At 52.1% G+C, this 25314-nt stretch overlaps 1 protein-coding gene and 6 non-coding genes across 7 annotated transcripts; 1 reads left to right on the top strand and 6 right to left on the bottom strand.

Annotated features, from left to right (window-relative positions):
- Positions 1-938: 938 nt before the first annotated feature.
- On the bottom strand, positions 939-6463 carry LOC115656404 (40S ribosomal protein S8). Its single transcript, XM_030573084.1, has 6 exons — positions 6361-6463; positions 5705-5811; positions 5187-5286; positions 3792-3967; positions 2406-2535; positions 939-1103 (listed from the first exon to the last, which is right to left on the bottom strand). The coding sequence occupies exons 1-6, from the start codon at positions 6362-6364 to the stop codon at positions 994-996; spliced, it is 627 nt and encodes a 208-aa protein (XP_030428944.1). The 5' UTR covers positions 6365-6463; the 3' UTR covers positions 939-993.
- LOC115656926 lies at positions 1346-1416 on the bottom strand. The gene has a single exon (XR_004001800.1). It is a non-coding gene; the product is annotated as a small nucleolar RNA SNORD38 (small nucleolar RNA).
- LOC115656923 lies at positions 3390-3462 on the bottom strand. The gene has a single exon (XR_004001797.1). It is a non-coding gene; the product is annotated as a small nucleolar RNA SNORD38 (small nucleolar RNA).
- LOC115656928 lies at positions 5369-5474 on the bottom strand. Its single transcript, XR_004001802.1, has one exon. It is a non-coding gene; the product is annotated as a small nucleolar RNA SNORD46 (small nucleolar RNA).
- On the bottom strand, positions 5882-5966 carry LOC115656921. The gene has a single exon (XR_004001795.1). It is a non-coding gene; the product is annotated as a small nucleolar RNA SNORD55/SNORD39 (small nucleolar RNA).
- Positions 6464-11299: 4836 nt separating the features above from the next.
- Positions 11300-11415, top strand: LOC115656979. The gene has a single exon (XR_004001847.1). It is a non-coding gene; the product is annotated as a U5 spliceosomal RNA (small nuclear RNA).
- Positions 11416-17674: 6259 nt separating this feature from the next.
- LOC115656964 lies at positions 17675-17869 on the bottom strand. Its single transcript, XR_004001837.1, has one exon. It is a non-coding gene; the product is annotated as a U2 spliceosomal RNA (small nuclear RNA).
- Positions 17870-25314: the final 7445 nt, after the last annotated feature.

A 25314-nucleotide genomic window follows, 5' to 3' on the forward strand; every position in this document is an offset into this window, starting at 1 on the left:
AGATTAACAGAAGTTTTGGAGCATGAGCTTTTGTGGGTGAATATCTGACGAAGTGGGTATTCACCCACGAAAGCTCATGCTCCAAAACTTCTGTTAATCTATAAGGTGCCATAGAACTCTCTGCTCCTTTTACAGCTCCAGACTAACACGGCTACTCCTCTGCTACAACTGAAGTTACAATTTCCAGATAACAGTGATGGGGGTAGAGAAAAAAAAAAAAAAAGGATGCCTGGCTATCGATTCTCATGTCGCAGTGTCTAAGCTGTTCCACAAACGGATGTCTGAAAGGAAAACAAGTCAGCAGGTCTCTCTTAAATAAACCCTGTTAGCCAAAGCTCTCTGTATAAAATGTAAATCAATGTACAGATCGGAACCAGTGTCCAAAATGGGAAATGTTTCCAAATGGAGATTTTCCCAGCACCCAGTAAAAAGATCCCATTGGTGCCGTATTGGGTTAGCAGCTACAGGTTATTAACACCTCCTGCAACGAATCAAGTCCAGGAGACAGAACAGACTAGATAGACCACAGGTCTGCTCCAGTCCAGCAATCCCCATTTACAGCAAACATACCCGTGTATCAGAAACACCCCTTTACATCAGCAATCTACAACAGCTAGAATTACATCAATGGTGCAGACTACGAGCTGCTGCACAAACCAAGCCACTAACAATACCCCTTTCTCCACACTTGTGTTTGCCCCATTAAGTCGCTCCTACACATTTCCTGCTAGGTGCTATCTTAGCCATTAAGTCGCTCCTACACATTTCCTGCTAGGTGCTCTCTTAGCACTGGGGCTTGCAGGTTCGCGCTTTCCTAGGGCTGAAAGCATGGAGCAGGCAGAAAGTCCTGATTATAGCCCCTTTGCTTTCAAGTCTTTGCAAGGGAAAGGAGCTTCCCAAGCCCTGCCTCGCTCCACACACAAATAAGCACACTACCCTTTTATAACAAGACTCAGGGGGTTTTATTCGGTCTTTCAGTTGTGTATCGTACATTCATTTGCCTTTCCTGGCCCTGATCTTCCTCAGGTAGAATTCTAGTTCCTTGCCTTCCAGAATATAGCCGTCTGCTCGGCCACACTGTCCAGGTCTGGAGGAGATGCAAGCTGCAATGAGAAGTCAGTCATTAGGTCAGGGGAAAAAAACCAGGAGCTACATACATTGCTACAGACTCTCACATCACAGTGTCCATTCAAACAAACTGGACTCTTTCTTACCCTCTACGGTCAACCTTTCTTGGCCTCTTCAAACAATTCAATGTGTTAGTGAGCATCTCCCTGAAAGGATCCTACTCAGGCACAGCTGTGGGGCTATGCAAGTGTGAGGGGAAGATATGCACCAGTGAAGTCCTCTTCAGATTTCCAATTGTCATCATTTAAATTCAGTAGCAGAACTGGACAGTGTTCTCATCACCAGAAGACTTCAGAACACCAGGCCACCCATGCACAACAGCAGATGGGCTTAACAAGCAACACCTTTCACCCAAGAAAGCTGCTCACCGCAGAGAGGATGCGCAAGCAGCCTTCGGCCTTGTCTTCAGCACAGTACTGAAGACACTACTAAGCCAAAGGAGAGCTTCTCCCATTGACTTAGCACTGTCTACCCCGGGGGTTACATTGGTATAGATTTTTCACACCCCTGAGCGACATAGTTAGAACGATACAGGTCTGCAGTGCAGACTCGGCCTTAGGCTTTTCACAACCCTGGCAAGTCTGACCAGAGAAAGGCTTATAGAGAATGACCACCAGCCAGGGCTGAGCAATTCCAGGAGCTGAACAAACATGCCAGCTGTGATGTGGGAAATTTTTCCTTTCCGCCAAGGCCAAAACTGCTGGACCCTCCAGAATCCAGACACACGAAAGGAAAGCTGTGGCTAATATCCAGTAAAAACATTTTACAGCTAGGCGTGGAAGGATTTGTGTTTTTAAAATCAGTAGATGTCCATTTCACCATACAAGCACAAGCTGATGAAACAAACATTTCCAGCGACATTTCCAGCTAGTGCTATTTTAGAACTTCTTAACAGTTTGATTTAAAGATATTTACTTGGTAGATTTTGACACATGATGCTCATAATTTGTGTTTTAATGAATCTCACCATCTACAGTCATTAAATAATTACTACTGGCTAACACCCCCATAATTTCCTGCAACTGTGAAAAATTTAAAATAGATAAAAATACTTAAAAACAAACACAGATAACTCAAAATTATAAAAGTCGAGTTCTGCCAAGCCTACTTACAACAGATGAACTCCCCCATCACTTTCAATCTGCACCTCTGCATGGCTTTATCAGGCTGGCTAATTCAGACAGGATTTCAGAAACACTAAGAAGAACAGCTTCTGCTCTGGCACCTTCTCTTTATGCCTGCATAGTCCACCGAGTTCTCCCTCCCTGGGGACTTACCAAGCAGCTTTCCCTGCTGGAATTGTTCCTCCAGGAGGCCGCTGATCTTGGCGTTCTTCTTCCGCTCATCATATTTCTTCTGGATCTTCTTTGAACGCTTTTTGTTTAAGATTTCCTCCTCTTCAGGAGTCTGAAACAAAGCCAAAGAAAGGACTGAGAATAGGCTGTGTTTAACTGTATAGCTGTCCACCTTTTTGTTGGAGGCCTCCCACTGTATTCCCCTTTTCTGCTCAGTGGCATAATCTGTATGTTCCTTCCAAGTTCAGAAAGGTTTATGCAGGAAAAGGTATGATTTTAGAGCACAGTATTCAATTGTCACGTCAGACAGAAGCCATTTGTATTGCCAGTACCACTTTGGTGAAGACTACAGTGCAATAACCTTGGTTACAGTCCTAGCCCAAAACATGCCTGATCACGTATGGAGAACACAGGATAGGAGAGGTGGCTACTGACAGTGAATGAGTGAAAGCAACTGTCCCCCGTCTCCCAGCAATGACTGCTGTTAGTCATTGTCCGTGCACATAGAACAGGCAACCTCTGCTAGCCAAAACCCTTAGATACGAGGCATGAATGCAACTACAACTCCATCCAGCCTTTGCAGTTTGACAACAGGGCCAAGGATCAGGCTCCACAAGGAATATGCTCTACACAGGCACATGAAACTCTTTCTACAGTTTGTCCTTTTGGAAGTCTGAACTACCCTCCTCCCCAAAAATCAACTTAATCTCCCTTCCCCCAATCACACAGACTGAAGTAATGATCTGAATGTGTCTCCAAACAATCAGACAATGAGAACAGGCCAACCTTCACCCACTATCCAACAATAAACTGAACAGTCCAAACTCCCCCCTTCCCCCCCCCAAAAACCAACCCTCCGTTGCAGGCAGGACCCAAATTCCTATGTAACTGACTAACACGCAGGAATCTGCTCTAGAAGCAGAAGCTTGTTCCCTGCAGCGAGGACCCAACTTGCCCCTGCAAAGTCTTCTTCAGCATCACAAGTTGTCATCGCTCTCCATTCAGCAGCAGAACTGGACAAAGTTATCATCATCAGAAGACCAAGGAAGCTCTCAGGGGCAGATCCCTCCACTAATCTAACTCTGCCAGGTGCAAAATCTATGGGGATGGCTCTGTGGAACAACGGTTTTAAGGAACCAACATTCCGTTTGGAACGGCCATGTGACTCCAAATGAGAACATCTCAAAGGCTAGAATTGGTGGAATGCGATTCTGAGATATTTTGTATAAAATCGCTAAGGAGAACGGACAGCAGTGACTGGTATTAAGCAAGGCAGGAGCACAGTGCAGACTCTGCAATCCCTGCCCAGCAGGCAGACTGGCATGATTCACATAGCATCAAGAACAGATTTCTCAGCCCAGCACGTACCAGTTTAGCGCCCTTCTTGCGTCCGAGAGGCAAGGCATAGTGGGATTCATACCACTGTCGGAATGGGGTACTGTCAATGAGAATGATGCAGTTCTTCACCAGGGTCTTTGTCCGCACCAGCTCATTGTTGGAAGCATTGTAGACCACATCAATGATTCTGGTTTTGCGGGTGCAGCCTTGGAAAACAAAGGAATTAAACTCCACACAAGCCAGACAAGCTTTTACACTGGATGCATCATAAACATGCAAAGCAGACAACATGGCATCTTCAGTGCTCAGCCCATGCTGGGAGCCACACCTATTCAGAAGTTTATCCTCCAACTACTTGGCAAGTATTTTCAGTATATCCTTTCCTCTCCCAGTGTAGCCTATATGGGTTCAGGGAAGAGACCTGCAAACGGAAGGCTTAAATAAAGCACTAGATCAGGGGTCTGCAACCTTTCAGAAGCAGTGTGCCGAGTCTTCATTTATTCACTCTAATTTAAGGTTCCACGTGCTGGTCATACATTTTAACCTTTTTTAGAAGGTCTCAGTCTATATATTATATAACTAGACTAGTGTTGTATTGTAAAATAAACAAAGGTTTTCAAAATGTTTAAGAAGCTTCATTTAAAATGAAATTAAAATGTTGATCTTATGCTGCCAGCCCGCGCAGCCCGCTGCTGTCGGGGGTTCTGTTCACCTAGGCCAGCAGCGGGCTGAGTGAGGCCTGTGGCCAGGATGCCAGCTGGCAAGGGTCCGGCAGCCAGAATCCCAGACCAGCAGCAGGCACAAGCAAAAGACTTTGCCTCCAGGAGTACTGATGACTGTAGTAGAGGGGTTGTGTATCATCCTCCTCTCACCTTAATGCCTTACTCCTTTTTAAAACCTCTTCCCCACTCTCCAACCCTATTGCAGGGCATTCTCCTTCAAAACCACCTGTTCCAGCAAACCATCAAGGACCTCACGCTCTCCTTTCTCCTTGACTGTTTTATCTTACTTTATTTAGATAACAAACACTTGGAACAGGGAGCACTTTCTGCTGAAAGCTGTAAATCTACACCAATGATTTGACAATCATCATTTGTTTTTAACGTGAAAACTCCATGATAGCTGCTCCCTGCCTGAGAGGAAAGCAATGCACTCAGTGTAACTATGACATTCCTATCACTGTGAGCTTTACAGAGGCCTCCGAGACATCCAATAAGCCCACCTAAGGTCAAAGCTATCATCATCATTCACACTGCTTCAGAACCAAACACTGTACAGACAACCACATTGCTGAAGATCAGCATCCAAGCTGTTTGCTTGTATCATTCCTCCAATCCAGCAGTAGCACAGACGGCTGACACAGCGAGAAAGAGACACGGTCACTTTCGAGATGCAAAAGGCCCGTGTTCTTATCTTTCTACTTACACTCAGAGCCCCAAGCGAAGTTGCCAACATCCAAGCGCAGAGCACGATATTTCTTATTACCACCACGAACCCTCACTGTGTGAATTCGGCGTGGGCCAATCTGTAACAACAGCAAAAACAGAGCTGCTAACAAAACAATAGCCTCAGGGGAGAGCGGACAGTGAGTTTCAGGTTGAAAGGCAATATGGTCAGTGTAACTATGACAGATCCTAGCATTGGCAGGTGCCGTAATTGCGACCAAAACGGTCCATAGTACCCACCTAAGGTGAAGTTCTCATCACTCCAATTGCCGACTAACCCACTAACACTCTGAACTGATGTAATGCTGAAATCCCACAAGCAGGGGGGAAGTGCCACTGCTCAGAGGAGCACAGGCAGAAATTAAGAGTACTGACTGAGAAAGCAGGGCATTTTCACAAGCCCTTATCACTGCAGTATGCAACCAGAAACTAACACAGCATTTTCTATGCTGGCCAGGGCAGCAACATCCAGTTATCCCCAACGGCCAAATCCCCCACCTTGGTGTTGGCGGGAGGTCGCCCCAACTCATACTTCCTCTTCTTGTGGTAGGGCTTCCTTTTGCCCCCAGTCTTGCGACGCTTGTGCCAGTTGTCCCTAGAGATACCTGGGTTAAACCAAAAAGCAGCAGGTGAGATAGGCAGATGAGCCCGCCCGACTGTACATCAGCAAGGCTCTGAGTACTCAGCTCTCCAAGGTTGATTTCCACATGGTGCATTCGGTCTAATGCAGCAATTAGAGAAGCTTCATCACGGATACTCAAGAGCCCCCCCTCCCCGCAGCGTTCAGCAAACCCAGCACATGGCAATAAAGGAAACTGCCCCATCCCAGACTGGGGCCTCTGCGACCACGAGCCCTGCACCCCAGCCCGCGCTCACACCCGCCTGGGTGCAGGGCGAGCCAGGCTGCGCTGAGGCCTCACGCCGGGGGACGGCGGCGGCTCCAGACCCGCAAGGCCGCACAGCCAGAGGGGGCCGGGGGGGAGCTCGGGGGCTGCAGCCCCACGCGCAGGAGGAGACAGCGGGCCCGCCCCAGCCCCCGCCGCGCTAGACCCCAGCACCCTCCTTCCTCCCGCGCCGCGCCCGGTCCCGCGCCGCCGGCCCTGCGGGCGGATGGCGGCGGATGGCGGCAGGCCCGGAGCCGCGGCCCTACTCACCCATCCCGAGCGGCGCCGGCTGCAAAGAGGGGCCGCAAAGGCTCACGGGGCGGTTTGTGGGGCCGAGATCTCGCGAGACACATACGTCAGGCCGCCGAACCCGGGAGGGCCACTGACTTACGACTTCCCCGGCGACACGCGCACGTGCGGCTGACGTAATGGCTCGGGGACTACGTAGGCTCCGGGGGGGGGAGCGTAGGCAGCGGTAACTCCCCCCTCGGGCACGGCGCTCCCCTGGGCACAGACCCCCCCCAGGCCCGGGGGATGGACCCGCCCAGACCCCCCTCGCCCCGGGCCAGGGCGTGACCCTCGAGCGATGGATCTGGGCCTGCCCCTTGCCACAGTGCGGGCCCCGGCTCCGCCCCGGGACCCCCGTCTGCAGCGACTGCCCCCTAGAGAACAGCCCCGGGATAGCCCCCCCCTCCAACAACTGCCCCCTAGACAGACACCCCCGGGAACAGCCCCCCCCTCCAACAACTGCCCCCTAGAGAGACACCCCCGGGATAGCCCCCCCCTCCAACAACTGCCCCTTCGACAGACACCCCCGGGATAGCCCCCCCCTCCAACAACTGCCCCTTCGACAGACACCCCCGGGAACAGCCCCCCCCTCCAACAACTGCCCCTTCGACAGACACCCCCGGGAACAGCCCCCCCCCTCCAACAACTGCCCCCTAGACAGACACCCCCGGGAACAGCCCCCCCTCCAACAACTGCCCCTTCGACAGACACCCCCGGGAACAGCCCCCCCAATAACTGCCCCCTAGACAGACACCCGAGGGAACAGCCCCCCCTCCAACAACTGCCCCCTAGAGAACAGCCCCCCCTCCAACAACTGCCCCCTAGACAGACACCCCCGGGAACAGCCCCCCCCCTCCAACAACTGCCCCCTAGACAGACACCCCGGGGAACAGCCCCCCCTCCAACAACTGCCCCCTAGACAGACACCCCCGGGAACAGCCCCCCCTCCAACAACTGCCCCCTAGACAGACACCCCCGGGAACAGCCCCCCCTCCAACAACTGCCCCCTAGACAGACACCCCCGGGAACAGCCCCCCCCCAACAACTGTCCCTTCGATAGACACCCCTGGGAACAGCCCCCCCCAACAACTGCCCCTTCGACAGACACCCCCGGGAACAGCCCCCCCTCCAACAACTGCCCCTTCGACAGACACCCCCGGGAACAGCCCCCCCCTCCAACAACTGCCCCTTCGACAGACACCCCCGGGAACAGCCCCCCCAATAACTGCCCCCTAGACAGACACCCCCGGGAACAGCCCCCCCTCCAACAACTGCCCCCTAGAGAACAGCCCCCCCTCCAACAACTGCCCCCTAGACAGACACCCCCGGGAACAGCCCCCCCTCCAACAACTGCCCCCTAGAGAGACACCCCGGGGAACAGCCCCCCCTCCAACAACTGCCCCCTAGACAGACACCCCCGGGAACAGCCCCCCCTCCAACAACTGCCCCCTAGACAGACACCCCCGGGAACAGCCCCCCCTCCAACAACTGCCCCCTAGACAGACACCCCCGGGAACAGCCCCCCCCAACAACTGTCCCTTCGATAGACACCCCCGGGAACAGCCCCCCCCCAACAACTGCCCCTTCGACAGACCCCCCCGGGAACAGCCCCCCTCCAACAACTGCCCCTTCGACAGCCCCCCCCGGGAACAGCCCCCCCCTCCAACAACTGCCCCTTCAACAGACACCCCCGGGAACAGCCCCCCCCAACAACTGCCCCTTCGACAGACACCCCCGGGAACAGCCCCCCCCTCCAACAACTGCCCCTTCGACAGACACCCCCGGGAACAGCCCCCCCTCCAACAACTGCCCCTTTGACAGACACCCCCGGGAACAGCCCCCCCAATAACTGCCCCTTCGACAGACACCCCCGGGAACAGCCCCCCCCTCCAACAACTGCACCTTCGACAGACACCGCCGGGAACAGCCCCCCCCAACAACTGCCCCTTCGACAGACACCCCCGGGAACAGCCCCCCCCTCCAACAACTGCCCCTTCGACAGACACCCCCGGGAACAGCCCCCCCCTCCAACAACTGCCCCCTAGAGAACAGCCCCCCCTCCGACAACTGCCCCCTAGAGAGACACCCCCGGGAACAGCCCCCCCTCCAACAACTGCTCCTTCGACAGACACCCCCGGGAACAGCCCCCCCCTCCAACAACTGACCCCTAGACAGACACCCCCGGGAACAGCCCCCCCTCCAACAACTGCCCCTTTGACAGACACCCCCGGGAACAGCCCCCCCAATAACTGCCCCTTCGACAGACACCCCAGGGAACAGCCCCCCCTCCTACAACTGCCCCTTCGACAGACACCCCCGGGATAGCCCCCCCTCCAACAACTGCCCCTTCGACAGACACCCCCGGGAACAGCCCCCCCTCCAATAACTGCCCCTTCGATAGACACCCCCGCGTGCCCTGGGAACAGCATCCACTGAATAACTGCCCCTTCGACAGACACCCCCGGGAACAGCCCCCCCCTCCAACAACTGCCCCTTCGACAGACACCCCCGGGAACAGCCCCCCCTCCAATAACTGCCCCTTCGATAGACACCCCCGCGTGCCCTGGGAACAGCATCCACTGAATAACTGCCCCTTCGACAGACACCCTTGCATGCCCTGGGAACAGCCCCCCCTGCAATAACTGCACCATAGACAGACACCCTGGGGAACAGCCCCCCTTCCAATAACTGCCCCATAAACAGACACCCCTGCATGCCCTGGGAACAGCCCCCCCTCCAGTAACTGCCCCTTTGATGGACACCCCTGTGCCCTGGGAACAGCCCCTCCAATAACTGCCCCTTCAGCAGACACCCCTGCATGTCCCAGGAACAGCCCCCCCTCTCCAATAACTGCCCCTTCAACAGACACCCCCGCATGCCCCGGGAACAGCCCCCTCCTCCAATAACTGCCCCTTCAACAGACACTCCCGCATGCCCCGGGAACAGCCCCCTCCTCCAATAACTGCCCCTTCGACAGACACCCCCGCGTGCCCGGAGAACAGCCCAGACTAGGCCTGGCTCCCCCCAAGGCAGCAAGAACAGCCCCATGCACAAACATTGTCCTCCAGGCCTTGATAGCAACCCTGTGTCATGCCCCAGGAACAGTCCCACCTCGGGAATATCTTTACACACCCCAGGGAAACTCCTGCTAATAGCCTGCCACACTCCCTCCGTGAGCAAAAATCTCACAGGAACAGTTGACAGCCCCAGATGCTAACAGCAGGAAAGGCCAGGACAGGTTCTAATCTCCAAGGCTGTGTATGGCCCTTTCTCAGGGAGTGAGGGCTGAGCATGGAGCAGCACTGTCTGAAGAGTCACAGCTTCAGCAGGATCTGTGTTGCTTTTACACGAATTGAAGGTGAAATGTTCTTTCTAGTCCCCCATCTTTTCTGGTCTAGCACTTTGCATGAGAGGCTCGTATGAAAGTGGCTGAGAGGCCTGTGTGACCTGGGGCCATGGCTACACTGGCACTTTACAGCGCTGCAACTTTCACTCTCAGGGGGGTGAAAAAACACCCCCCTGAGCGCTGCAAGATACAGCGCTGTAAAGCCTCAGTGTAATCAGTGCCGCCCCAGCGCTGCAAGCTACACCCGTAAGGGATGTGGTTTACGTGCAGCGCTGGGAGAGCTCTCTCCCAGCGCTGCCGCTCCGACTACACTCACACTTCAAGTGTAGCCATAGCCACAGTTGTAGAATAGAGTGACATATGCTGAGGGAACTGGGATTATTTAGTCTGCAGAAGAGAAGAATGAGGGGGGATTTGATAGCTGCTTTCAACTACCTGAAAGGGGGTTCCAAAGAGGATGAGTCTAGACTGTTCTCAGTGGTACCAGGTGACGGAACAAGGAGCAATGGTCTCAAGCTGCAGTGGGGGAGGTTTAGGTTGGATATTAGGAAACCCTTTTTCACTAGGAGGGTGGTGAAGCACTGGAATGGGTTCCCTAGGGAGGTGGTGGAATCTCCTTCCTTAAGGTTTTTAAGGTCAGGCTTGAGAAAGCCCTGGCTGGGATGATTTAGTTGGGATTGGTCCTGCTGCACACGTCCACACTACAAGGCACTTTAAATCGATTTTAAGGGCTATTAAAATCGATTTCTGTACTCCTCCCCAACGAGAGGAGTAACCCTAAAATTGATATTACTATATCGATTTAGGGTTAGTATGAATGGAAATTGAAGTTATTGGTCTCATTCTTTTACTGAGCTACCGAGAGTGCACCGCTCCGGAAATCGATGGTAGCCTAGGACCATGGACGCACACCACCGAATTAATGTGCCCTAGTGTGGACGCGAAAAATCGATTTTATAAAACCAGTTTTATAAAACCGGTTTTAATAATTTCGATTTTATGCTGTAGTGTAGACGTGGCCTAAACCTAAATCGATATAGTAATATCGATTTTAGGGTTACTCCTCTCGTTGGGGAGGAGTACAGAAATCGATTTTAAGATTTCTGATTTAAGATTTAAGAGCCCTTAAAATCGATTTAAAGTGCCTTGTAGTGTGGACGGGTACAGCGTTAAATCGATTTAACGCTATTTAAATCGATTTAACGCTGTAGTGTGGACAGGGCCTGGGCATCAGCGGGACTGTCTCTGGAGAGTAGCTTCCCCACCCCCGGGGCATCCCAATCTCCCCCCAGCTGCGGAAGGAGCAGAGGCAGCCCAGACAAAAGCCTCCTTTGAGCGAGGAGGAGCTGGAGAATCTTATTTGCATACCCACAGTGCACTGCGCGCAGGGAAGCGAGTCCCTGGTCAAGGGCTGGTTTTGCTCCCTGTGTCTCCGGTTCCCATGATCAAAGTCGGGATGTCAATAGGTTCAGTTCCATTTTCTCTAAAGGTCGAGGTTTAGCGGGCCGTGAGGTAGTCACCCTGAGCTACTAAGCACACGCGTTTGCCTTCAGTCTCTTCTGCAGAGCAGTAGCTATACTCTGGTTTCTCTTCATATCGCATAAATCTTTCGCCTTTTACTAAAGATTTCCGTGGAGAGGAACAGTGAAGAGTTTTTACTCAATTTTTCGAGGCTTCACTTCGGTGAAGCTACGTCTTTTTGTTAAAAAACAGATTATTGTTTTGAAGGAAAATTGTTGGTTTTTTGTTCTGTTCAATGTGTTAGTGGTTTTAAGGGTTCTATGGCGCGTTAGGGAAAGTGAAACTTATGTTTGGCTTTTTAACTTCGCTGTTTAGTACAGCTGTTTCTGTTTTTATTTAGTTCCTAATTATTTGCCCACACAAGATCTGTAAGGAGTTATTTTATTAAAGTTTTTCTAACAGTTCTTTGGGTCTTGTCGGTTTATTCGTGTATTCGTTCATTTTCAGATTAAGGATTCAGAACATTAACCAATCCTCAATCGCGGTTCTTTTGACGCACGCTCGCTACCTTGATCTACAGATTTTCTGTTATGATACAAAAGCAGAGCAGTGGTATAGTGTGTATGGTTGTTCTAAATGAAGTAAACCAAATAATTCGCTTGCAGCTAGTGGCATTTTCCCCAATGTTTTTCTATATTTGTGGTAATTCATTCATCATTTTAGGTTTGTAACTCCAATTTGTAGCTGAAAAGATGTAAAATGGAAGCAGTCCTGTTAAAATAACCACTGCTTTTCCTTTTTAGGTCCTAACTTCTTTTTGATTATTTTGCGGCAGGTTTTTGTGCTTGGAACCGGACCTGACAGGCTCCTTCATTTTGATGTACAGTTCCCTGACTCGTTCAGCGCTATCTCGCGTCACCCTGCTTTCAAAACGTAGTGCTTTAAGCCCCGGTGGTGTTTTTGGAGGCACCTTATTGATACTCTGTTTCAGATACAAATATTTTGCTTTTTGTTAAAGTTTTCTGTAGAGAAAAATATTTTTGCGTTTCTTTCTGTTTTTTTTCAAGCTTAATTTTGATGAAATTGCTCCTTGTTATGTGCAGGAAAAAAAGTTGAATGTAACACACGCTAAATTTTTTTGTTATAATTTCTATCATCAAAATTGGTTGGCTTCTGTGTTAATTTTTTTTATGGGGAAGTTCGAATGAACATTGAGGTCGCTTTTTATTGGGGTCTCTGTTTGCCTTCAGGGAGCTGAAGCCTATAGGGGGTGGAGACTGAGATGGGGTGTTTGAACAGACGAAGCAGCCGGGTGCAATGCTAGACTGCACCCCGGCAGGGCTTTCCTCTGACGTGGGAGGACTGCGTATTGTCGGTGCTCCCCAGCTCTCCCCCGGGTCTCCGCTGGTGGGTTAATGAGCGGTGCGGTGGCTGCAGGCTAGCGAAGCCCAGCCCCGGGGGCGGTTGGGGCAAGCCGCCCGCTCTTTGCTGCCCCCAGGCAGGCTGCTCTAACCACAGGGGGTGGGGCGAGATCCCCTGCAGGCTCCGGGCAGTGGCCAGTCCGGCCCCGACATCTGCCCAGGGCGGCTCAGCGGCCCTTGCAACGGCCCTTTCCCGCGGGCACCCCGGAGTGGCCAGCGCCCCGAGCCCGCCTGCACCGCCCGAAGTGCAGAGCCCGGCACCAGCAGGCTCCGGGCCCGGGGTCGTCTCCTGCGTGGCCCTGGGTAACCAATGCGCAGACCTGCTCCCGGAGCAGCTGCGGGGATCCCGGGAGCCGCATTCCAGGCGCTGCAGCTGCAGCTCAGGCGCCCGGGCTCCCCTGTGCTCTCAGACCTACACTGGATGCTTATTTGAATACCCATAATGCATTGCGCCTCGTGCCCTGCGTCCCTCGTTCGTGGGCTGGGTTTGCGCCCAGAGATCCTGGTTCCGATGTAAAACTCGGGCTTCAAGCCGGCCAGTGCAATAGGCTGTAGAAGGGGGAGGATTTATTCAAGCATGGGAACCAACTTCACTAACAACTCTTGATGGACCTAGTCTCTATTAACTTATCTCATTCTCTGTGGAAGCTAGTTATACTTTTTGCTCTCACAACATACCATGGTAGGGAGTTCTGCATGTTAATTTCATCAGGTGGGTCCCTCCCACACCTTTACTGTATTCTGGGAGAGGGTAACTAGCACTTCATTTTTCACTTCATCCACATCATTCAGGGTTTTAGAGACCTCTATCCTAGTGATTCTCAACCTTATTTTACCAGAGGTCCCTAAAATTAAATACTCAGCCCTGCAGATCCCCAACCAGAGGTGAAGCGGGAAGGGGGGGCATGGGGTCACACACACACCCAGCATTCTCCCTTCCATTTTGCCATGCTCCCTGAAATGCTAATAGAGCAGAGCAGAGCAATGACATGTCCCCTTGGCTAGCTGCTGCCTGCTCATGGAGTCAGTGGTTGTGAGGCAACCCTTACTGATGGCAGGGGGAGATCTCTCTTCTGCAGTGATACTGCAATTTTTTGTTTTGACCCTCCCTCTGCCCCAGGTTTCTTGTGGCACACACCCGGCTGAGAATCAGTGCTGTATCATATCCCTCCTTAGTCATCTTGTCTAAACTTTGGAAGCCTGCTATTTCTGGTGGGGAGAGAGAGAAGTAAGATGCAGGCTGCACTCCTTCCCCAGCAGAAGGTGATCCACAATACTATTTACCTTGTCTTGATATCCTGGATTCCTGGCACCGGACCTGGCTACAATTTATAGGGCATGCAACAGCCAGGGCTGGCCAGGGGAGAGCACCAGGGCTGGACAGGCAGGGGAGGAGCCCGACTGGAGGTGCGGATGGTAGTGGTACAGTCCTTGTAGAGGATGTAGGATCTGGATGAAGGTTTCTGGCATCCCGAACTCTCCCAGGGTGGCAAAGATGTGATGGTGGGACATGGACCCAAAGATGTTGGTCAGGTCAAGCTATGCTACGGTGCACTGCCTCTTGGACCTCCTGGCCTCCTGGATGTCCGTCTGAAGGAGGAAGTTGTGCTCATAGCATCCCTCGCAGGACATGAAACCCTTCTGCACTGAATTGATGGTGCCCCGCACACTGACCAGTCTGTGATCCTTGCCGCGAGGCAGCTGGCATATGGCTTGTAGATGGTGGAACCGAGGGAGATGGGCCTCCAATTGCCGAGGTTGTCTCGTTCACCTTTTTTGTGGATGAGCACAGTCATGGACTTTTTCCAGGCGTGGGGAACATGGTGGAACTGCTTGCATTTGTTGAAGATGGCAGCAAGCACCAAGCAGCCAGGGTCTCGCTTCTTCAGCAGGTGGTAGCAGATGCCATCTTTTCCGGGGGGGGGGGAGTGTTTTTGGTCCTCGTCAGACTCGCCTGCACCTCCTGCAGGGGAAAATCTCACTCCAGGTCCTCCAGGAGGTCAGTCTGGGGTAGCAGGAGAAGGCATTCTGGGCGTCACAAGTTGGTCTGAGCCTCGTGATCAAACACATCCTTGAAGTAGGACTAGAGCTTCTCAGGCTGGATAGCACAGTAGGAGGAGGTCCCATCAAGGAGCTCGCTCAGGGCTTTTGTCTGGTTCTTCCTGTAAAGTTTCTGAATACAGGACACATCCACTGGATCTCAGCAGCAGCCAATATCCCCTTTCCTACCTTCCCTGGCACTGTTGTTACAGCTCAGCATGGGTACTGATTTCCTTGCTGGTGGTTCAGATCTTCTATGAGGCACCAAGGGTGGTCTTCACAATAAGCTGCTGCTGAGCTTTCTGAAAAGTAGCGAATGCAGGAGCAGCAGCAGCCAACGAGAGTGTAGCTGAGGGTGAGAAAGAATTTTCTTCCAAAGTAGCAGCAGTGGAGTATATCTTCAAGGCAGCAGCAATTTTTAAAAAATGGCAGCAGGAGACTCCATCTTCAGAACAGGTGTTGTAAATGTTCATCAGAAGAAATTAAACTGAACTTATACTTAAGCTGGTCCATATCTCCTCATCATTTTTGTTGCCCTTTTCTGAATCTTTCCCATTCCAATATATCTTTTTGAGATGGAGTGACAACATCAGCACGCAGTCTTCAGGATGTGGGCATAACATAGATTGTTATTGAGGCCTCAGCCTCTCCTCAAAAGTCATGACTTCCAGCCCCCTAATCATTTTTGTTGCCCTATGATGGACTCTTGCCAATTTTTCCACATCCTTCTTCTAGTGTGGGGCCCAAAACTGGACATAGTACTCCAGTTGAGGCCTCACCAGTGCCAAATAGAGGGGAATGATCACGTCCCTAGATCTGCTGGCAATGCCCCTACGTATACAGTCCAAAATGCCGTTAGCCTTCTTGGCAAGAGGGGCACACTATTAACTCATATCCAGCTTCTCGTCCTCTGTAACCCCTAGGTCCTTTTCTGCAGAACTCCTGCCTAGCCACTAAGCCCCTAGTCTGGAGCAGCGCATGGGATTCTTACGTCCTAAGTGCAGGACTGGGCACTTGTCCTTGTTGAACCTCGTCAGGTTTCTTTCGGCCCAATCCTCTAATTTGTCTAGGTCCCTCTGTATCCTATTCCTACCCTGCAGCGTATCGACCGCTCCTCCCAGGTTAGTGTCATCCGCAAACTTGCTGAGAGTGCAGTCCACGCCATCCTCCAGATCATTAATGAAGATATTGAACAAAACCGGCCCCAGGACCGACCCTTGGGGCACTCCGCTTGATACCGGCTGCCAACTAGAAATGGAGTCATTGATCACTGCCCGTTGAACCCGATGACCTAGGTAGCTTTCTATCCACCTTATAGTCCATTCATCCAGCTCATACTTCTTGAACTTGCTGACAAGAATACTGAGGAAGACCATATCAAAAGTGGGTTGGCTATGCTTGGGCCACTGCGAAGCTGTATCGTTGACTTTAATGAAAGCAGTTTTTCTCCCATACCTCTGTGACTGCTCTTTTCCGCAGGCCCCGAAGTTCTTGGCACCTTTGTCATTCCTCCTGGTGATGGGGCGAACAGAGAAAAAGCAAAGCTCAACTCTGAAACTTTACTGTGGCTTATAAGGCTTACCACTTACCTCAGCAGCTCCCTGGAGGCTGAGGTAAGTGGAGGCTGAGAGCATGGGGGGTCGGTCGAAGCTCGTGAGTTGCTGCATGCATTATTCTCACCTATAATAGCCGTAGCCCATGTTGTAAGGTGATAGATAAGCATTGGCACTAAAGCTGTAAACCCCCTTGCCACCACCCCGCCACCAGTCAAGAGAGAAGCATTACCAAGTGTGAAATGCTAGTTTACCAGAAGAGGTGTCATCTCCTTTCCAGCAAGAGAAGGCCCTGACTGAGACATCAGACAAACCACTGAGAATCATTCCTGGACAAAAGACTTGGTTGATTGCTCCCCCTCACACACCCACGAGAAGGCAGAGACCTGCACAAACACTTGCCCCCATCAGCTTGAGCTCTGGGGGAATGGAATAAAACTCCCTGTCAGGAAGAAACTGTTGTGCCCCTGATGCTGCTTGGACTTCAGGGAACCGGCACGCCTTCTAAGCATAAGTAAGGGATCCCAGCTGTTTGGCTGGAGTTAGCCCTAAAGGACATACAGAGCTTGTGTGTTACAGCAGCTTCTGCTACACCTGGGTGTGACTCTATGTTCAGGCTGTTCTATGCCTGGAGGAATTCACACTTGATACTCGGTGGGTGAGATCAAAGTGTGGAACACACAACCGTGAGGAGCCCCACTGCTTGCCAGCCCCAGGCGACGGAGGCTCCTGCTCTCTGGGGCTCTGGCTGCACTAGAAAGGTAAGTTTCTAGCTTGCCTGGTTCAGAAAACCAGAAGGGAAAGAAAGAAAACCCACATTACATTTTTTTTAAAAAGAATCCTAGTGATTTGTAAGCCACTGTCGTGATTTTGGGGATTTTCCAATAGTGAGGGTGGCAACAATGAGAAGTTAAGGGTTATTATTTAGCATTTAGATTACAGTAGCTTGGCTGGTGGGGGGAATCAGGATTGTGGCCCCGGTGTGCCGGGTGCAGCACGACATCTAGTGCCTTGTCTTGATTTTACGAACCAAGATACATAGAACGTAGGCTGGGTGGGGAAAAGTCTGTGTAACTCATGCAGTTGTTGATATACACGTAACCTCAAATATTACCAACCACCCCCTCCCACCCCAAAACATACAAACAAACAAAAAAGAAAAAGAAAAAACCAGCCATCTCCCCAACAGACCCAAAGTCTGGAAAGCTTTTGTCCCTCATACTGTTGAAAAGACTCACAACAGAAAGGAGTCCAACTTCTTTAATAATTCTCTAGCAAGACAAAGAAGAACCTGTCACATCTACAGACTCTCAAAACACTTACAAGAAACTCTAACTGTAGCATGTTTATCCTAAAGAAACAAAAACGCTAGAAACACCAAGTTATTCTACTACTTCTAAAAAAAGCTGCTTTAAAGAAAGACTGTCACAGTTTCAACTATTTTCTGTTTTTCTAACCAAAAGATTCTCCCCTAAGGGAGATACACCGTTCCTGGAGACAGTGCAATACCAGGTCGATGCATGGGGCAGACAAAGCAAGCTTCTCTTCTGACCCCCTCATTTCAAAAATTGAGCTAACATACAGTCCTCATATCAAGGACATATCAGAGATCAAGCTGATAAGAACAGACACTACACTTTAATCTTAGCTCCAAAGAGCCGAGAAGCGATGCTGAGACTCTGCCACGCACGTATACCCCCCCTGCGCCCACCCATTTCTATCTCACCAGGACGAGCTCCCAGACACGCCACAAACACCATCACTAGGGAACTCTACGTGAGAATCACTTCCCCGAAATGACTCCAGTGGAAGAATTCAAAGCAAGAACCCTTCACGCACAATTCTGGTCAAAGACAGACAAGCCTTGCAGATGCCTTCCTCTCGCTGCTTTCCCCTCTACACTCCTAATTTCCATAAACTGACCTGTGACTACCAATCGCTCACTGTTAACTCTCACAGCAAAACAGGGCAAAGAAAGCCTATGCAAGTGCCTATGCAAGTGCTGTTCCGCAGCCCCGATGCTCTTTTCTGCTCCTTCCCACAGAACTATCTCAATTGCATCAAAGCAATTCCTCGCTATTTGGGGCATTGGTGCCCCTCAGTCCGTCTGAGGTGATGGGCTGGTTCCTTCTGGCCGTAAACGCTAGGGATCTGACTCAAAGGGCCACAACCTTCCTCCTCTTTTGCTCCTATGAAATGCTCGACATCACCAGCCAAGCCGCCGAGTGGACGGGCCTGCATTTCAGCCCCCAAAAGTGCACCTCCCTCCATGTCGACGGTGGCACCAGAGCGCTGGTCCGGCCTTCGCGGTTCCTTATCCAGGGCGAATCCATGACCTCCCTTCAAGAGGGAGAGATATACCAGCACCTCGGCATACCCACAGGAGTCTGCGTCCAGCAGACCCCCAAAGACACCATCGCAGAGATCCTGCGAGACACAGCCCAAATCGACTCCTCCCTACTCGCCCCCTGGCAAAAGATCAACGCCCTCAATGCCCTCCTGATCCCCCGCATCTCCTTTGTCCTCAGGGGATCGGCTGAGGCCAAAGTGTCCCTGAACAAGGCCGACAGCACCATCAGACAGCTGGTGAAGGAATGGCTCCACCTTCCCCAGAGGGTGTGCACGGACATCGTTTACATTTCCCACATACAGGGCGGTGCCAACAAACCTCGGATGGGTGACCTGTGTGACGTGGCGGTGATGACCCACGCCTTCCGCCTCCTGACGTGCCCGGACCCAACAGTGAGCAGCATCTGTACGGGGTGTGGTCTGGAAACGCATCACCAGGGCCCCCTCCGAGCGGGACGTTGCCACTTACCTCAGCGGCTCCCTGGAGGCTGAGTTTGGGAGAGATCGGGGAAACCAATCCTCTCTCTGGTCCTGCACCCGCAACGCCTCAAGATGCCTGGGTAAGAGGATCAGCTGCTGCTGGAAGTGGTGCGAGGAACGCCGGGAGCTGGGAATACCGGTGCCACGCATAAAGACCCCGAACCACACCATTGTCACCCTGACCGCCAGAGCCATGCTAGAAAGGTCCCTGAAAGACGCCATCCACTACCACTACACCGAGAACCTCAAGCGGAAGCCGGACCAGGGCAAGGTGTTCGAGGTGTCCAGAAAGTGGGATGCCAGTGACCACTTCCTCCCCGGGGGCAGCTTCCCCAGGTTCGCTGACTGGCGGTTCATCCACAGGGCCCGACTCAACTGCGTTCCCCTCAACGGAGCCATCCGCCACGGTGGCCGAGACAAGCGCTGCAGGAAGTGCGGCTACGTGAACGAGACCCTGCCGCACGTCCTGTGTGGATGCAAGCAGCTCTCCGGAGCCTGGTGGCACCGCCACAGCACCATCCAGAACCGGCTAGTGAAAGCCATCCCACTGTCCCTGGGGAAGATCACTGTCAACTCCGCCATCCCCGGGACAGACAGCCGACTGCGACCCGACATCGTCGTGACGGACACAGAAAAGAAGAAGGGCCTCCAGGTAGAAGTCACAGTGCCTTTTGAAAACCGGTCCCCTGCCTTCCATGAGGCCCAAGCATGGAAGGAGTCGAAGTATGACTCGCTGGCTGAGACCCTGAGAGCCCAGGGCTACGAAGTCCAGGTACACGCCCTGATCGTGGCAGCCCTGGGCTCATAGGACCGCCGCAACGAGCCGGTTCTGAGAGCATGTGGGGTCGGTCGACGCTACGCCCAGCTCATGAGACAGCTCATGGTGTCCGACACCATCAGGTGGTCCAGAGACATTTATACCGAACACATCACCGGACACCGCCAGTACCACACTGAGTAATTGAGAGAGCTGACCAGGGAAATAATCCACTTCCTTCCCTGAGGGACCAAGGGACGCACCCCTCCCATGTAACTATCCGTTCCACCGATACTGACTTGGACTCCTTATTCATCCATGGGTGGCAAACCTGAGCCTACTTATTCACTGACATTTAAGAACCCTTGCACCCCAATCTGGGTCTATGCGGGTTATGCGATATGCATGTATCTTCATCCTTGCAAACAGTATCTGTAACCCCCCATAACTCAAGCCTGATCCCAGATGTACAGTACCTTCCCTCTCAACCTGTGTCTATTTCATTTCAAACATTTCCTTTAATACATTTTTAAAATCTCTCATCTGGGCAAAACGTTAACCATTTCCTAAGTTAAAACACTGGTGTTTTCCCAACAGGAAAGGGATGGACAATTTCTCTTCTGTGGGGAGACGAGGGAAACCATGCAATCACCTTCTGGAAGGTATATTAAGGAGGGCGGCGTAAGAACCCTCACGAACTAGATTAAGAAAGCCGCTCTTTAACTGACCTTCCAGCAATGACAAACTAAAACTGCAAGAGCAGCCTTTCAACTCAGGGGACAATAATAAGCTGTTACCAACAACTAACCGAAAAGTTACAAATGACTTCAAACCACACACTCTTCGGACAAACCCGATGTTAACACAAACAACAATGCATTTATTTGCTGCTCTTCAATCCTGCTAGCCAAAAACATACAAAACCAAAGAGCCAGTGGAATACACATCACAAAACAATCCCCTGCTAGCTAGAAAGCCATCTCGCTAACAAGATGAGCTCAGAAAAGCCAGAAAGTCCCAAACAGTCATTTTCAGAGCTCTGAGTTGTTTTCATTAGTACAGAAAAACTTCAGCCATTGACACCGCTTCAAATAGCACATTTCTGTTTTTTTTTACAACACGGACCAACCTCATTAAAACAAAGCCACAAAAAAATTGAGTACAGTCTCATAAAAGGTAAAAGATTTATAAGACCTGTAAAGAAAGCAGAGTATGTAGGACATACGGCAGAGGCGCTGCCGGGGCAACCACCTATGCCACCAAAAGTCAGGGTGACTACTCTCGCAGCCCGCTAAACCGCCAGCTTTTAGAGGAAATGGAATCGAACCGATTGACAGCCCGAGTTGGATCATCGGAACCGGGGACACAGGGAGCAAAACCAGCCCCTTGACCAGGGACTCGCTTGGCTGCGCGCAGTGCACTGTGGGTATGCAAATAAGATGCTCCTGCTGTCTCGGCGCTCAAAGGAGGCTTTTGTCTGGGCTGCCTCTGCTCCTTCCGCAGCTGGGCGGAGATTGGCATGTGGCAGCTGCTCTCCTGAGACAGTCCCGCTGATGCCCAGGCGCATGGAGGACGAGCCCGGACGAGAAGCCAGAAGGCACTTGGCCCACAGCTAAAACCCGGAGTAAAAGCACACACTTTGCAAAGTAACAGGAGCCGGGATCTCGGACATGAGATTCTAGCTGCCGGCCGGGGTGTCACCCTACATTGTACCTGCTGCTTGGTCTGCCTCTGCTGCAAAGTAGCTTGCCTCACTCAGATCTTTGGGGTTCGCTGAGCTGCGGCTCACCTTGATACACGGGAACAGCTTAAAATCATGGACTATCAGGGTTGGGAGGGACCTCAGGAGGTCATCTAGTCCAACCCAATCCCCAACTAAATCATCCCAGCCAAGGCTTTGTCAAGGCTGACCTTAAAAACCTCTAAGGAAGGAGATTCCACCACCTCCCTAGGGAACCCACTCCAGTGCTTCACGACCCTCCTCGTGAAAAAGGCTTTGCCTAATATCCAACCTAAACCTTCCCCACCGCAACTTGGGACCATTCCTCCTTGTTCTGTCATCTGGTACCACTGACAACAGTCTAGATCCATCCTCTTTGGAGCCCCCTTTCAGGTAGTTGCAGGCAGCGATCAAATCCCCCCTCATTCTTCTCTTCTGCAGACTAAACAAGCCCAGTTCCCTCAACCTCTCCTCATAAGTCATGTCTTCCAGCCCCCTAATCATTTTTGTTGCCCTATGATGGACTCTTTTCAGTTTTTCCACATCCTTCTTGTAGGGCGGGGCCCAAAACTGGGCACGGTACACCTGATGAGGCCTCACCAATGTTGAATAGAAGGGACGACCACGTCCCTCCATCTGCTGGCAATGCCCCTCCATATACAGCCCAAAATGCCATTAGCCTTCTTGGCAACAAGGGCACACTGTCGACTCATCTCCAGCTTCTCGTCCACTGTAACCCCTAGGTCCTTTTCTGTAGAGCTGCTGCCTAGCCATTCGGTCCCTAGTCTGGAGCAGTGCATGGGATTCTTACATCCTAAAGTGCAGGACTGGGCAGTTGTCCTTGTTGAACCTCATCAGGTTTCTTTCGGACCAATCCTCTAATTAGTCCAGGTCCCTCTGTATCCAAAACCACTTTTCTCCATATGGGGCTGGTCACCTCCCCGGGAACAGCCCCCCCTCCAATAACTGCCCCTTCTACAGACACCCTCTGCGTGCCGCAGGCACAGCCCCCACCGAATAACTGCCCCATAATCAGATACCCCCGGGAATAGCCCCCTTCCAATAACTGCCCCTTTGACAGACACTCCCCGTGTGCCCTGGGAACAGCCACCCCCTCCAGTAACCGGCCCATAGACAGACACCCCCACGCGCCCCCGGAACAGCCCCCATCTCCAGTGACTGCCCCGTAGACAGACATCCCTGCGCCCTGGGAACAGCGCCCCCTCCAATAACTGCCTCTTCGACAGACACCCCTGCGCCCCAGGAACAGCCCCAATCTCCAGTAACTGCCCTGTAGATAGATACCCCCACACCCTGGGAACAGCCACCCCCTCCAATAACTGCCCTTTAGATAGACACCCCCTGGGAATATTCCCCCCCAATAACTGCCCCTTCGACAGACACCCCCCGGATCATCCCCCCCCAATAACTGCCCCTTCGACAGACACCCCCCAGGAACAGCCCCCCCCAATAACTGCCCCTTTGATAGACACCCCCATGAACGGTCCCCCCAATAACTGCCCCTTTGACAGACACCCCCGGGGAACAGCCCCCACTGAATAACTGCCCCATAGATAGACACCCTAGGGAACAGACCCCCCTCCAATAACTGCCCCTTTGACAGACACCCCCCGCGTGCCCTGGGAACAGCCACCCCCTCCAGTAACTGCCCCATAGACAGACACCCTCGCGTGCCCCCGGAACAGCTCCCATCTCCAGTGACTGCCCCGTAGACAGACATCCCTGCACCCTGGGAACAGCCCCCATCTCCAATAACTGCCCCGTAGATGGACACCCCCACACCCCAGGAACAGCCACCCCCTCCAGTAACTGCCCCGTAGACAGACACCCCCGTGCCCCGGTACACTCCCTCACACATCTCCAATGACTGCCCCATAGACAGGCATCCCTGCGCGCCCCGAGAACAGTCCCCACCGGATAACTACCCCTTCGACAGACACCCCCGCACGCCCTGGGAACAGCCCCCACTGAATAACTGCCCCTTCGACAGACACTCTTGTGTGCCCCAGGAACAGCCCCCCCTGCAATAACTGCCCCATAAACAGACACCCTTGCGTGCCCTGGGAACAGCCCCCCCTCCAGTAACTGCCCTTTGATGGACACCCCTGTGCCCTGGGAACACCCCCCCTCCAAAACTGCCCCTTTGACAGACACCCCCCCATGTCCCGGGAACAGCCCCCCCTCCAGTAACTGCCCCTTCGACAGACACCCCCGTGCCTCGGGAACATCTCCCCCAATAACTGCCCCTTTGACAGACACCCCTGTGTCCTGGGAACAGCCCCTCCAATAACTGCCCCTTCAAGGGACACCCCCGCATGTCCCGGGAACCCCCCAAATTGCAGACAGTGGGGAAGCTCACTGGCGGCAATTTCCTTCTAGAACTTGAAAATAAACAGATCAATACAACACATGCACCTTTACATATACTACTAAGTATATAACTAACAGACTTTTACATTTTAAGAACACTTTTTAACTACTGGATTCTGGGGAACTCTCACGGGAGAGTGCATCAGCAACTTTGTTAGAAGCTCCTGTGATGTGTTGAATTTCAAAATCAAAATCTTGGAGAGCTAAACTCCAACGAAGAAGTTTCTTGTTGTTTCCCTTGGCAGTATGAAGCCACTTTAGTGCAGCATGGTCAGTTTGTAGTTGGAACCGCCGTCCCCAAACATATGGGCGTAGCTTTTCCAGGGCATACACAATGGCATAGCATTCCTTTTCACTGACTGACCAGTGACTTTCCCTCTCAGACAGTTTCTTGCTGAGAAACACGACAGGATGGAAGTTGTGATCTGTTGCTTCCTGCATGAGCACTGCTCCTATACCACGCTCAGATGCATCTGTGGTTACTAGGAATGGTTTGTCAAAATCCGGGGCCCTGAGTACAGGGTCAGACATGAGCGTTGCCTTAAGCTGGGTAAAGGCTTTTTGACACTCATTAGTCCACTTAACGGCATTTGGCTGGGTCTTTTTGGTTAGGTCGGTCAATGGGGCAGCGATTTGGCTGTAGTGTGGTACAAATCGCCTGTAGTATCCGGCCAAGCCTAAGAAGGATTGGACCTGTTTCTTTGACCTTGGGACAGGCCACTTTTGGATAGCATCCACTTTGGTCTGTAGGGGGTTTATGGTTCCTCGACCCACCTGGTGCCCCAGGTAAGTCACTCTGTTTTGGCCTATTTGACACTTTTTGGCCTTAACAGTTAGTCCTGCCTGCCTGATGCGCTCAAAGACCTTTTTCAGGTGTAGTAGGTGTTCGGGCCAGGAGTCTGAAAAAATGGCCACATCATCGAGGTAGGCAACTGCAAATTCTCCCAGTCCAGCTAGTAGACCGTCTACCAGCCTCTGGAAGGTGGCGGGTGCATTTCGAAGGCCGAAAGGAAGGACATTGAAGTCATACACCCCCGCATGGGTGACGAATGCTGACCTCTCCTTGGCAGGTTCATCTAGCGGTACTTGCCAGTACCCCTTGGTTAAGTCTATGGTAGAGATGAACTGGGCACGTCCCAACTTTTCCAATAGCTCATCAGTGCGTGGCATTGGATAGTTGTCCGGACGAGTTACCGCATTTAGCTTACGGTAGTCCATGCAAAAGCGTATTTCCCCATCTGGTTTGGGTACCAGAACCACTGGAGATGCCCATGCACTGGTAGATGGGCGGATTATACCCATCTGTAGCATGTTCTGGATCTCCCGTTCTATAGCAGCTTGGGCATGAGGAGACACCCGGTAGGGTGGGGTTCTGATTGGGTGAGCATTACCTGTATCAATGGAGTGGTATGCCCGTT

This window comes from Gopherus evgoodei, chromosome 8 (assembly GCF_007399415.2).
Source record: "Gopherus evgoodei ecotype Sinaloan lineage chromosome 8, rGopEvg1_v1.p, whole genome shotgun sequence".
Lineage (NCBI taxonomy): Eukaryota > Metazoa > Chordata > Testudines > Testudinidae > Gopherus > Gopherus evgoodei.